Source organism: Leucoraja erinacea, chromosome 2 (genome assembly GCF_028641065.1).
Source record: "Leucoraja erinacea ecotype New England chromosome 2, Leri_hhj_1, whole genome shotgun sequence".
Lineage (NCBI taxonomy): Eukaryota > Metazoa > Chordata > Chondrichthyes > Rajiformes > Rajidae > Leucoraja > Leucoraja erinaceus.
Window position 1 is genome coordinate 33223944 of NC_073378.1, and position 13966 is coordinate 33237909.

The window sequence follows — 13966 nt, forward strand, 5'->3', positions numbered from 1 at the left end:
TGGCCTACTCCTGCACCTATTGTCTAATTTCTATTGTCTATAAATTCCAGGGCTATTAATTGATAATAACGACATGCTTACATGTAGATTGTTATCATTTCAATTTTTCAGACTGTCTTCTTTCCAATTTGATCTCTCTTATCCTTTGGTTTTGCAGATTGCCCTGAGCCTAGGACTTACAACTGCCCCACACATAGTACTTTTTATCGATGTAATATGGATAGACACTGCACAAAAGCTCTCTATTCACTTAAGAGAAATCAGATCCCACAACATCCTATCATTAAAATGTAAGTTGTATGCCATTTGCTGTCATTGAAATGTATGGTTCTCTAAGCAGTAACTTTAATGATGTCAGCTCGAATTTTCAGTGTTAAGACCTCCTATGCAAAATCCCCTCAGCCAACACATTGTTCGAACACCCATTATAAAAGCCTGACAGGTGGCCGAGCAATCTCCTTGCTCAGCTGAGGATCTCGATGCTCTTTGATTAGAATTCAGTAATAGAGGACACTCAAAAAGTGAATAACTCAGGGCAGCGCAGCAGTAGAGTTCTTGTCTTAGCGCCAGAGACCATATTTTGATCCTGACTACGGGTGCTGTCTCATGAAGCTTGTATGTTCTCCCTGTGACCACGTGGCTTTTTTATGGTTGCTCCAGTTTCCTCCAACACTCCAAAGACATACAGGTTTAATTGAGCTTAATTGAGATCGGCAAAATATGGTAAAACAGTGTACAGTCAGAGCACCGAGTGTTGAAGGTGGGAGGTCATGTTGCAGTTGCATAAGACATTGGTAAGGCCACATCCAGAATATTGTATTCAGTTTTGGGCACCATGTTATAGGAAAGATGTTGTCATGCTGGAAAGGGTGAAGAGAACATTTATGAGGATGTTGCCACGACTCAAGGGCCTGAACTATGGGGAGAGGTTGAGCAAGTTAGGACTCCTTGCAGCGCAGGAGAATGAGGGGTGACAAGGCTTTCGCTTAACTTTTTCCCCCTGTTGCCAGCCGGGCAACCTTTGCAGCTTTTTAGGTTGCCAAATGACATTTTAGGTGGTCATTTAAGATGGCTTACATGACACGTGCTCGGACGAAGTGCGCAGTTACCAGTTGGAATTATGCATTCACATATTATTTCTGCTTCAAATAAAGTCACAAACTAACATATTCACCAATCAAGACATGATATATACCACAATGACATGCAGCAAAATTATAATACGGTATCTCAACTCTTTTTACACATTGCAATTAATGCAATTTTTATTATTTCTTTCCACTTCCAAACAAAAATGTGGTTGGATTATTCAGCGTATGATTAACCTGTGTCAATAAATCCTGGACCTTGATAACATATATGCTTAACCATGCACACTACAAGCATGTTTTCTGTGAAGGACCGAACATTATCATGACATGGCCATAGCATGGGTCGTTATTGCTATTGGTACAGAAACACTCTCGCTTCCCACATAATTTATCCACAACAAAATATACAGGTTGCAAGGAATTTCATAAAGGCATTTTATGATAATAGCTGACAAAACTGACTATACCCATCTGACATTACACTAACTAACAAGAGATGGCCAAAGGACATAAATGCAGCAAATGTTTGGTAATATATTTAAAGGTGTCAAGACGCCACATTACCAGACATTCAGATTAGATGTATGTGGCAATGAAGATACCCAGTTTGTAAGCACCATTTAAAATAAAATTGTTGATAAACGCTTTTTCCATCAGTCCCACTTCAGAATTAACGTTAAAATTTCAACTGAAATATCCCGACCAAATTTGTGATGTATATGACTGGCTGTAGAGGTAAAACCTGGATAAATCCAACGTATAGTTGTGAATGTTGCTCATTAAATAACTACAGTACTGATACTCCATATTAACCGCATTGATTTGCCATTAAAATGAATTCTGTAATAACGTGTCAGTGACAATCGAACACTGCGGTTTTAATGTTTCACGTGTTCAAAATTTAATTAATCCATCTTTATGGATTAAAACAAATAATAACATTGGGAATTAAAACATATTTGATTGTATTCCGTTATCAAACATAGTCAATGTTAGCTCTGAAGACATTTCCAGCACAATAGGGTCGGGGGGGGGGGGTTTATGGATCGGTGTGGATTGGATGGATTGAGGCAGGGGAATTAGTGCGTGTTGGTTGGAGTAGGTAAAATTATGAGGGGAGAGCGCGGGGGATGTCAGTGGGGTTGAATGGGGGGGATCTGTGCAGGATGGATGGGAGGAGCAGTGCAGGATGAAGGGGTGAGCAGTGCAGGATGGATAGGGAGGGGGGTCAGTACAGGATGAATTGGGGGACCAGTGGAGGATTGATGGGGAGTGGCAGGAGAATCAATGCGAGGTGGCTAGGGAGATCAGTGCAGGATAAATAGATTGGGGGGGGGGGGGAGTGGGGAGCACAGGAGATGTCAGTGAGGACTGAATAGAGACATGAATGGGATCAGTGCGGGATGAAGAGGAGGGCTCTCAGGATAAGGGGAGTGGGGGGGGGCGTATGAGAGAGAGAGAGAGAGAGAGAGAGAAGGGGCAGAGGAAGTGGGAAGGAAGGCCAGCGCTCCTCGTACAACACATGTCAGGCACAGAAATCGTGACCAAAATATGGAGGGGACCGCGGACAGAATATCTTGGCGGGCGTGTGCGCATGCGCACACTCACACACACGCGCGAGGCTTCGGAGGCTTCTGTGAACGGTAATTTCAGCTCAATCCAGCGCTAAATGCAGCTCAGCTGCCTGTCTCGCCTACAGCCCCGTCTCAATCCAGACATGGCTGCTGGTTAACCTGGCGGGACAGGCAGAGCCGAGCAGGGTTTTGCACTGGCTGTGGCCCTGGGGGCGCCGCGTCCGTCTGACTCCCGACGCCTCTGGCCATCCCCGGGCGTGTGGAGGGTCTCGGGTGGGGATGGGGATGGTCCAGCGATTGCAGCGCCGGAGACCGGGATCGATCCTGGCTGCGGTGCAGGTCTGCCGAGATTGTTTTGGTTCGTCTCCCTCCTCCAATCACCCTCCCTACCCCTACTCTACTTCCGCCTCTGACCGACACCTACCTCCTCCAAGGGTCTGTTTTGAAAGAGCCGTTGGCGGAGTGGCAGCAGCTGCCGCTAACACGCCGGGCGGGGCGGGGTACGTGAGGAGGAGATGGAGCCGTCGCCGCCGCTGCCCGTCTTTAGCTCCGACTCTCCGTCACGCCACACTTAGCATCTTTCCCACAACCGTCGCCGACACAAAACGTCATGTTCCTTTTCTCCAGAGATGCTGCCGGACCCGCGGAGTTACTCTAGTTTGTGTGTGTCTATCTTCGGTATAAACCAAGTTGCCAAGCCGGGCAAAATGACTCGCCGTTTAGGTTGCCCGGCGGCAGTTTGAGTGGTCATTGGCACCCGGGCAACCGTGAATTCCGAGCCCCGACTGTGATCTTATAGAGGTGCATAGCATGGTGAGAGGGATAGATCGGTGTGACACAGAGTCTCTAGGGGAATCGATAACCAGAGAACATAGGTTTAAGGTGAGGGGAGAGAGATTTAATAAGTATCTGAGGGGGTACTTTTTCACACAAAAGGCGATATGTGTATGGATCAAGCTGCCAGAGGAGGTAATTGAGGCAGATACAATCGCAACGTTTAAGAAACATTTAGACAGGTACATGGATAGGACAGGTTCATAGGGATATGGGCCAAACGCAACTAGGTGGGACCAGACAATAGACAATAGGTGCAGGAGTAGGCCATTCGGTCCTTCGAGCCAGCACCGCCATTCAATGTGATCATGGCTGATCATCCCCAATCAGTACCCCATTCCTGCCTTCTCCCCATATCTCCTGACTCCGCTATTTTTAAGAGCCCTATCTAGCTCTCTCTCGAAAGCATCCAGAGAACCGACCTCCACCGCCCGCTGAGGCAGAGAATTCCACAGACTCACCACTCTCTGTGAGAAAAAGTGTTTCCTCGTCTCCGTTCTAAATGGCTTACTCCTTATTCTTAAACTGTGGCCCCTGGTTCTGGACTCCCCCAACTTCGGGAACATCGGGGACTAGTGTAGATGGGACATGGTGTGGCAAGTTGGGCCTGTTTCCATTCTGTAAAACTGTTCCCCACAGACATTGTTGGTCAAAGAGCCTATTCCTGTGCTCTACTTTTCTATGCTCTAACTTAAGTTCTTCATCACCTGTGTTTTTATTTCCTCCATTCCTAATTGCTCCAGCCAGGAGAAGCAGCAATGTTCACACTGAACTCAAGTGGAAAATCCACACATTTCATTTTCACATTTAAAGTTGTTCATTGAATGGTTACACATATCATACTGAGACTAAACCTCAGCATCAGGTTGTGAATGTGAGTTAAGGACAACTATATAGAGAGTAAAGATCCTCTAAACTGTCCCATTAAATGTTCTCAAAGCAAGCACAGGAAATATTTGATATTGATTACTGATCTTTCTACATCACTCAAACTACATTGGCCAAATTCTGCTCTAACTCATAGAAACATAGAAAATAGTTGAACGAGGAGTCCATTCGGCCCTTTGAGCCAGCAACGCCATTCATTGTGATCATGGCTGATCGTCCCCAATCAATAACCAGTGCCTGCCGTCTCCCAATATCTCTTGATTCCACTAGCCCCTAGAGCAGGGCTCAAAATTAGAGGTTGCCCGGGTGCCATTGACCACTCAAAGTGCAGCCGGGATATCTAAATGCCGACTCATTTTGCCCTGCTTGGCAATCAAATGCTGGTTTATACCGATTGACACAAAAAACTGGAGTAACTGCGCTGTCAGGCACCATCTCTGGAGAAAAGGAATGTGACGTTTCGTGTCGGCGGCGGCGGCTGTATTCGTCTAGTATCTTTGATTGTGGGGCAAAGACACTAGGTGCGTGGTGGCTAAGGGTCGAAGCGAATGACGGGCTCCGAACAGCGGCAACAGCGGCCGCGATAGCGGCTACACCACCTCCTTCTCTCGCACCCCGCCCGGCGGAAGGAACCTCCCTCTCTCCCTCCTCCCGGCCTCGGCGTGCGGGAGGGGTTGTGAAAGCTCCGTTGGCGGATTTGCAAGCAGTGGCGGTTATCAGGGCGATAGCGGCCAAAGATCTTATATCGGAGCTATATAAGATCTTTGATAGCGGCCGCAAATCCGCCAACGGTGCCTTCACAACCCCTCCCCCACGCCGAGGCCGGGAGGAGGGAGGAGAGGGAGGAGGAGGCGGAGGCCTCCTTCCGCCGTCTGAAAGAGCTGCACGACAGATCCTATAGCTATAGGATCTTTGAGCTGCACCGCTCGGCCCCGCACTCTCCTGTCGGCTGGTGGAGGAGGGAGGCGGTGGCATGGAGGCGGCGACACTTCCTCTCCATCCCACACTGATCCCCATTCCCTCCTCCTCTATTCAGTCATCACTGACATCCCATGTCCTCCCCTCCCCAACTATACCCCCCCCCCCCAATCTATTAATCACCCTACCCACCTCGCATTGATTCTCCTGCCACCCCTCCCCGCCCCATCCATCCTACACTGGTCCCTCAATTCATCCTGTACTGACCCCCCTTCCCATCCATCCTGCACTTCTCCCCACATTCATACTGCACTGATTCACCCATTCATCCCGTACTGACCCATCCTCCATTTACCCTGCACCAAACCCCCCCCATCCACCCTGTAGTGATCTCCCATTCATCCTGTACAGATCCCCTCATGCATCCTGTACTGATCTCCTCATTCATCCAGTACTGATCCCCTCATTCATCCTGTAGTGATTTCCCATTCATCCTGCAAAGACCCTCCGGTCCACAGTCCTGACCCCCCCCCCCCCCCCCCCACAAATTCATCCTGTACTGATTCCCCCCATTCATCCTGTGCTGACCCCGCCCCCCCCCCAATCCATCCTGGACTATTCCCCCCCATTCAAGAAGAATGGGAGGAACAGTTTGAAGAAGGGTCTCGACCCGAAATGTTGCCTATTTCCTTCGCTCCATAGATGCTGCCTCACCCGCTGAATTTCTCCAGCATTTATGTCTACCCCCATCCATCCTGTACTGACCCCCCCCATCCTTCCCGTACTGATCCCCCCCATTCAACACCACTGACATCTCCCCTCACAATTTTACATACTCCAACCAACACGTACTAATTCACCTGCCTCAATCCATCCATTCCGCACCGATTGCCTTCTCAAACCCCCCCCCCCCCCCGCCATCTATCCACCCCACACTGATTCACACACCCCCTGACCCTATTGTGCTTCATGGTCTTCAGAGCGAACATTGACTATGTTTGATAATGGAATGCAATCAAATGTGTTTTAATTCCCAATGTTATTATTTGTTTTGACACCTTTAAACATATTACCAAAAGAACATTTGCTGCAGTTATGTCCTTTGGCCATCTCTTGTCAGTTAGTGTAATGTTTAACCTGTCAGATGGGTAGTCGGTTTTAACAGCTATTATCATAAAATGCCTTTAGAAATTTCCTTGCAACCTGTATATTTTGTTATGGATAAATTATGTGGGAAGTGAGAGTGTTTCTGTGCCAATAGCAATAACGACCCATGCTATGGCCATGTCATGGTAATTTTCGGTCCTTCACAGAAAACATGCTTGCATCAATTGCAATATGTAAAAAGAGTTGAGATATTGTATTATAATTTTGCTGCATGTCATTGCGGTATATATAATGTCTTGATTGGTGAATATGTTTAGTTTGTGACTTTATTTGAAGCAGAAATAATATGTGAATGTAGACAAAAGTGCTGGAGAAACTCAGCGGATGCAGCAGCATCTATGGAGCGAAGGAAATGGGCAACGTTTCGGGCCTTGCGGCACTCCACTCGCCACTGCCTGCCATTCTGAAAAGGACCCGTTCACGCCTACCCTTTGCTTCCTGTCTGCCAACCAATTTTCTCTCCATGTCCTCCAGTACATCTGGGAGATTGTTTGTGTCTTCCTTAGTGAAGACAGATCCGAAGTGCCTATTCAACACTTCTGCCATTTCCTTGTTCCCCATAATAATTTCACCCGTGTCTGCCTACAAGGGACCCACAATTGGCTTTGCTACTCTTTTTCCCTTAACATATCTAAAGAAGCTTTTACTGTCCTTCTTTATATTCCTGGCCAGCTTCTCCTCGTACTTCTTCTTTTCAGCCCGTATTGCCCGTTTTGTTTCCTTCTGTTGTCTTATGAAAGTTTCCCAATCCTCTGACTTCCAGCTACTCTTTGCTGCGTTGCACATCTTTTCTTTTAGTTTTATTCTATCCCTAACTTCTCTTGTCAGCCATGGTTGCCTCCCACTTCCCTTAGAATCTTTCTTCCTTTTTGGAATGAAATGATCCTGCGTCTACCGGATTATGCCAAGAAATTCCTGCCAGAAACTCCACAACAAGTTTGCAGATGACTCTACTGTCGAGGGCTGGATCTCAAACAATGACGAGATGGGAGTAAAGAAACAACAAGAGTAGAGCAATAAATAACTTACCAACAATTTGGTCTTGGTTAAATGTGCAAGAATCTAGAAGGTAGCAACATCCCTCAGCCATAAGTGTGGTCATATGCTTGACATATCTAAAATAATTAAAAAAAACATTTAACATGATTTTATTTCATTGTTTGAAGAAGCTTTTACTTTTAATTTAACCATATTATCATACATTGTACATTCAATTTTATTATTTGAGGCAGTTAATTATAATGGGGGCAAGAAAGGGAATATTAGCCACTGTGTTTTATGGTGTAATGCGAGTCCTGGTAATGAGCTGAACTGTTAAAGGTGCCATCTTTTGGACAAGATATTAAACTGAGGCTCAATTTGTCCTCTTGATGTAGGTTAAACGATCCAGCAATAGTTTGCATTGCTGAGGATTATCCTGACATCCAGGTTTTTTTTTTTTTTTTTTTTTTTTTTAATTTTTTATTTTTTTTTATTTTTTATATTTTTTTTTTATATTTTATTAGAAGTAAGCACAGTCATATGGCACCAAAGTGCCTAATATATATTTTCATAATACATTTTATGTACAACTTCTTTTTTTTTTTTGTTACATTGAAAAAAGATGAGAATAAGAAAAAGAGGTTAGATAGTAAAGGATAGAAAAATGTGAAATATATAGTGTGTGAAGAAAGAAAACGAGTAAATGAAGAAAGTTGAGAGAGAAAAATAGTGAAAAGAAAAGGAGATCATTATTTATAGTCTTGACCAACCCTCGTCCAGTCCTGAAACAGTTATTTTTTACAATTGTGTTGCACCATATGATTCCAAAAAAACGACGAATGGAGACCAACTCGTTATGAATTGGTCTGATTTATCCATTAGGAGGAATCGCATTTCCTCAAGATGAGCAGTGTCCAACATACTTGCAATCCACATTTTAAGCGTTGGTATTGATGTACCCTTCCAAAATTTAAGTATTAATTTTTTTGCTATTATTAAACCATAATTAAGGAATAGATTTTGAGATGTGTTCAATTTATTCCCATCTTCCATTACACCAAATATAATCATTTCAGTATTAGGTTCCATTCTTGTCTTGAATAATTTTGTAAGTATTTCAAAAATATCATTCCAAAATCTATAAAGTTTTATGCAGGAAACTAAGGAGTGTGTTATAGTTGCCTTTTGGGCTAGACATTTATCACAAGTGGCGGATATATTTGGATAAAATTTGTTCAATCTTGTTTTTGAATAATATAATCTATGTACAATTTTAAATTGTATTAGATTATGTCTTACATTAATTGAACATTTGTGAATATATATCAGGTATTTTTCCCATTTAACCTTCGTAATTTTTATCATTAATTCCCGTTCCCACTCTTCTCTAAGTACCTCTGTCGATGGTAGGTCTATATTTAGAATACTATTATATAAATAGGATATTAATTTTTGTGAGTCAGCTTCAATATTCATTGCTTCTTCCAATAAGTCAGGAGTTACTTTTTGATATCCTTGTATATATTTTTTCACAAAGTCGCAAATCTGAAGATATTTAAAATATTGATTGTTTTTCAATTTAAATTTTAATTGTAGTTGTTGGAATGATAGTAGGTTTCCTGTTTCGTACATATCCCTGATCCTTCTAATTCCGAGACTTTCCCATTGGTTATATGTCTTATCAATAAGAGATGGTTTAAATAAAGGGTTATTCGCAATTGGCATTAACAGTGATAGATTTCTTAATTTTAAAGATAATTTTATTTGTTTCCAAATTCTTATTGTACCATATATAATTGGGTTCTTCTTATATATTGTGTTATTCAGTTTTTTGGGGGAAAAGAGGATCGTTCCTATATTACAAGGATGACAATCCTCCTTCTCCATTTTTATCCATTCTGTCTGTTGTGTAGAACTATCCAACCAATAAATCATATTCTTAATATGCACTGCCCAGTAATAATACATAAAATTCGGAAGTGAAAGTCCCCCGACCTCTTTTGGTTTACATAAGTGTTTTTTTGTGATTCTATGTGATTTATAGTCCCAAATATAATTTGTAATGTTAGAGTCTAATTTTTTTTAAAAATATTTTGGTATATATACCGGTATAGACTGAAATAGGTATAGTAATTGTGGTAGGAAGATCATTTTTATTGCTTTTATTCTACCTAATAATGATAAGGGAAGTGTTTTCCAAAATTTAATCTGTGTATTAAGTTTATTTAATAAAGGTATGAAATTAGCATTGAATAATGCTTTATATTTTCTAGTAATCTGAATACCCAAATATTTAAATTTTTCTGTTGCGATTTTAAAGGGGAACTTCAGTAAGTGTGTAGGTTCTTGAGGTTTTAATGTCATGATTTCGCTTTTGTTCCAGTTTATTCTATATCCAGAAAAAGACCCAAATTCCTCTATTAAGTTTAATAAATTTGGTATGCTCGTTTGTGACTTTGTAATATATAAAAGTATATCGTCTGCATATAATGAGATTTTATTCTTTGAGTCCCTGGTATTATAGCCCTGAATATTCGGATGAATTCTTATACTTTCAGCCAGAGGTTCTATCATAAGGGCAAATAGCAGGGGTGATAGTGCACATCCCTGCCTATTACCCCTTGATAGTTGAAATTTTTGAGATAACATGTTATTAGTTAAAATTCTTGCCATCGGTTTATCATATAATAATTTTACCCATGTTATAAAATTCTCTCCCATGTTAAATTTTTGTAGTACTTTATATAAATATTGCCACTCTACCTGATCAAATGCTTTCTCTGCATCCAAAGAAATAATTGATATATCTTCTTCCTCTACTTTATGCGAGTACATTATATTAAACAGACGTCTCAGATTATTAAATGAGTATCTTTTAGGTATAAACCCCGTTTGATCAGGGTTTATCAGTTTACTAATATATTTGCTTAATCTACTTGCTAAAATCTTTGCTAAAATTTTCTGATCTGTATTTAAAAGTGATATAGCTCTGTACGAGCCCGGATCTTCTAAATCTTTATCTTTTTTTGGAATAAGCGTAATAGTTGATTCTGTTAGTGTTTCAGGTAGTTTGTTTTCTTTAAAAGCATGGGAGTATAAATTAAATAAATAAGGGGCCGTTATCTCCTGAAATTTTTTATAAAATTCATTATTAAAACCATCTGGTCCCGGTGTCTTACCATTTTTCAGCGATTTTATTGTTTCACTTATTTCTTTGATTGTAATTTGAGCTCCTAGTTCCTCTTGTTCCAAAGGGTCCAGTATTGGAAGATTACAGTTATCTAGAAATGTTTTTATTTTACTATCTTCTATTTTAATTTTAGATGTATATAAGTTTTGGTAAAATTGGGCAAATCTATTATTAATATCTTTAGGTAATATTAGTAATTCGCCTTTCTCTGATTTAATTTTGGTTATAGTATTTTCCCTTTCTTGTTTTTTCAATTGGCGAGCTAAAAGTTTATGTGGCTTGTCACCAAACTCAAAATGTTCCTGTTTTGTAATTTGGAATAGTCTTATTACTCTTGCCGATAAAATTCGATTAAGTTTAAATTTCAGTAATACTATCTTATTGTGTTTATCTGTCGTGGAATCTTTGGCATTATCCAACTCTAACTGTCTGATTTCTTGTTCTAACAACAATTGTTCTGTCTTATTCTTTTTATTTTGAAAACTTTGGTATGAAATTATAATGACATCCAGGTTAAGAAGCATATTGTGTAAAAATAAGATAACCACAATTTTTACATTATAATATTAAATCACACAACCAAGGCCATAAAATAGCTTGAATGTCATGAGTTGTGAAGGGGACATAATTTTAAGCCTTTCTTTTCAACTGTAAACAAGTATATGGATATACCAATTAGAGTCTAATTTCTTCTTGATTGTAATAAAATATTTAAGGTTTAATTATCAATAAAAGTAAACGTTAGCAATAGTGCGGTGAACTGCATTCAGACACATAACTGAACTCCAAGGATTAATTTACAAAGTGGAATGACACAGATTTGCAATTCATATAATGTGGACAATTAAGGGATAATTTATCTGAAGGTTATGTTAAGGGCAGATAGAGACAATCTATTTTTCCAGTTGTAGCTGGCCGATGTTGGGGGATACAGTACAATTATAACTACAACTAGAGTTAGGTTTAGAAGTTAATACAACTATGATATAATTGGAGTTAGACTTTTCACGAATCATGTTAGAAAATATTTATTTCCATAGAGGGTGATAGAAATTACGAAATCATATCTGCAAATGGCAACTGATGCTGTGCAGATTATTGATTTTGAATTCAAGTTTGAAGTATTTTTGATAATTGAAGGTGTTAAGAAACACAGTGTAAGAGTGGGTAACAGGATTTAGGTCACATATCCTGAATTATCCCATGATTGACTAGGCTCCAGAAACGAAGTAGCCTAGCCTGTCCCAAGGTAAAAATTGACATAACTTTAAAAAAAAATATGACAAGCTATATCTATTTATTTATTATAATGCTATATCTTCTGAGGAGTAAAGTACCACAGCTTTGAGGTCAGAAATATAATGTGGTAAGAGCATGTATTTGTAAAGAGAGCAAATGTTAATATTATAGATGAATGACTTTGCATCAGAACTGGCCTAATTTGACTCCCCCCCCCCTTTTTAAATACATTTTAAATACATTAAATACAAAAACCTACATTCTCATAGGCTGATATACCAATACTGCTAATATGCAATTCGTGGTGTAAGAAGAATGTGAGTTGGCAAGGTCACCATCAACATTTTCTGATCCAAGTTATGTTCTCCTGGAAATGCGAAACAAAATTCAAATGCATTCCTTCAGAGTGCTTCACAATTGTGTTCTGAAACAAAGTATATCATGGCTGATAGTGAGGGAGATAAGCTAATTGCAAACTCAAGTGTGGGGATGCAAGATAACTCCCACAACTTATGCTATTACAAGCATTAATGGTGTTTAAAATTTAAATTGTTTCACAAAAGATGTAATATCTTATTTGTTCTGTGATTTTGTTCATATTCAGCTGAAATACAGTTCAGTTTCACTTTAGTTTATTGTCATGTGTAAAGCTTTTGTTGCACGCTAACCAGTCAGCAGAAAGACAATAGATGATTATAGTTATAGTGTATAGAGATACATGACAAGGGAATAGCGTTTAGTGCAAGGTAAAGCCAGCAAAGTCTGATTAAGTCTGAAGAAGGGTTTCGGCCCGAAACGATGCCTATTTCCTTCGCTCCATAGATGCTGCTGCACCCGCTGAGTTTCTCCAGCTTTTTTGTGTAACCTCCGATTAAGGATAGTCCGAGGGTCATATAAGAGGAAGATAGTAGTTCAGCACTACTCTCTGGTTGTGGTTGGTTGATTTAGTTGCCTGATAACAGCTGGAAAGAAACTGTCCCTGAATCTAGTTTCAAAGTCTACAGAGAGATTTATGCCAGTTGGAAGAGTGGGCTGAAAGATGGCAGATGGAGTTTAATGCTGATAAGTGTGAGGTGCTACATCTTGGCAGGACAAATCAAAATAGGACGTACATGGTAAATGGTAGAGAATTGAAGAATGTAGGTGAACAGAGGGATCTGGGAATAACTGTGCACAGTTCCCTGAAAGTGGAATCTCATGTAAATAGGGTGGTAAAGAAAGCTTTTGGTGTGCTGGCCTTTATAAATCAGAGCATTGAGTATAGAAGTTGGGATGTAATGTTAAAATTGTACAAGGCATTGGTGAGGCCAATTCTGGAGTATGGTGTACAATTTTGGTCGCCTAATTATAGGAAGGATGTCAACAAAATAGAGAGAGTACAGAGGAGATTTACTAGAATGTTGCCTGGGTTTCAGCAACTAAGTTACAGAGAAAGGTTGAACAAGTTAGGGCTTTATTCTTTGGAGCGCAGAAGGTTAAGGGGGGACTTGATAGAGGTTTTTAAAATGATGAGAGGGATAGACAGAGTTGACGTGGAAAAGCTTTTCCCACTGAGAGTAGGGAAGATTCAAACAAGGGGACATGACATGAGAATTAAGGGACTGAAGTTTAGGGGTAACATGAGGGGGAACTTCTTTACTCAGAGAGTGGTAGCTGTGTGGAATGAGCTTCCAGTGAAGGTGGTGGAGGCAGGTTTGTTTTTATCATTTAAAAATAAATTGGATAGTTATATGGATGGGAAGGGAATGGAGGGTTATGGTCTGAGCGCAGGTATATGGGACTAGGGGAGATTATGTGTTCGGCACGGACTAGAAGGGTCGAGATGGCCTGTTTCCGTGCTGTAATTGTTATATGGTTATATGGTTATCTGGTGGTGTGAATTTTCACACTTCTGTACCGTTTGCCTGATGGGAGTGGGGAGTGGTCAGGGTGCGACTTGTCTTTGATTATGCTGCTGACCTTGCCGAGGCAGCGTGAGGTATGAATGGAGTCAATAGAAGGGTGGTTGGTTTGTGTGATGGTCTGGGCTAATTTTGTTGCAATTTCTTGCGGTCTTGGATGAAACCAAGCGGTGATGCATCCTG

The 13966-nt window shown here is 40.7% G+C and overlaps 1 protein-coding gene across 3 annotated transcripts in view; it reads right to left on the reverse strand.

The window, feature by feature from the left end:
* Positions 1 to 13966, reverse strand: part of LOC129708722 (probable thiopurine S-methyltransferase) — a 46120-nt gene that overhangs the window by 7924 nt on the left and 24230 nt on the right. For all 3 annotated transcript variants that reach the window (XM_055654682.1, XM_055654688.1, XM_055654673.1), the window contains exon 7: positions 7502 to 7587. In XM_055654682.1, coding sequence (XP_055510657.1) covers positions 7502 to 7587 — 86 coding nt within the window. The remainder of the gene's footprint in view (positions 1 to 7501; positions 7588 to 13966) is intronic.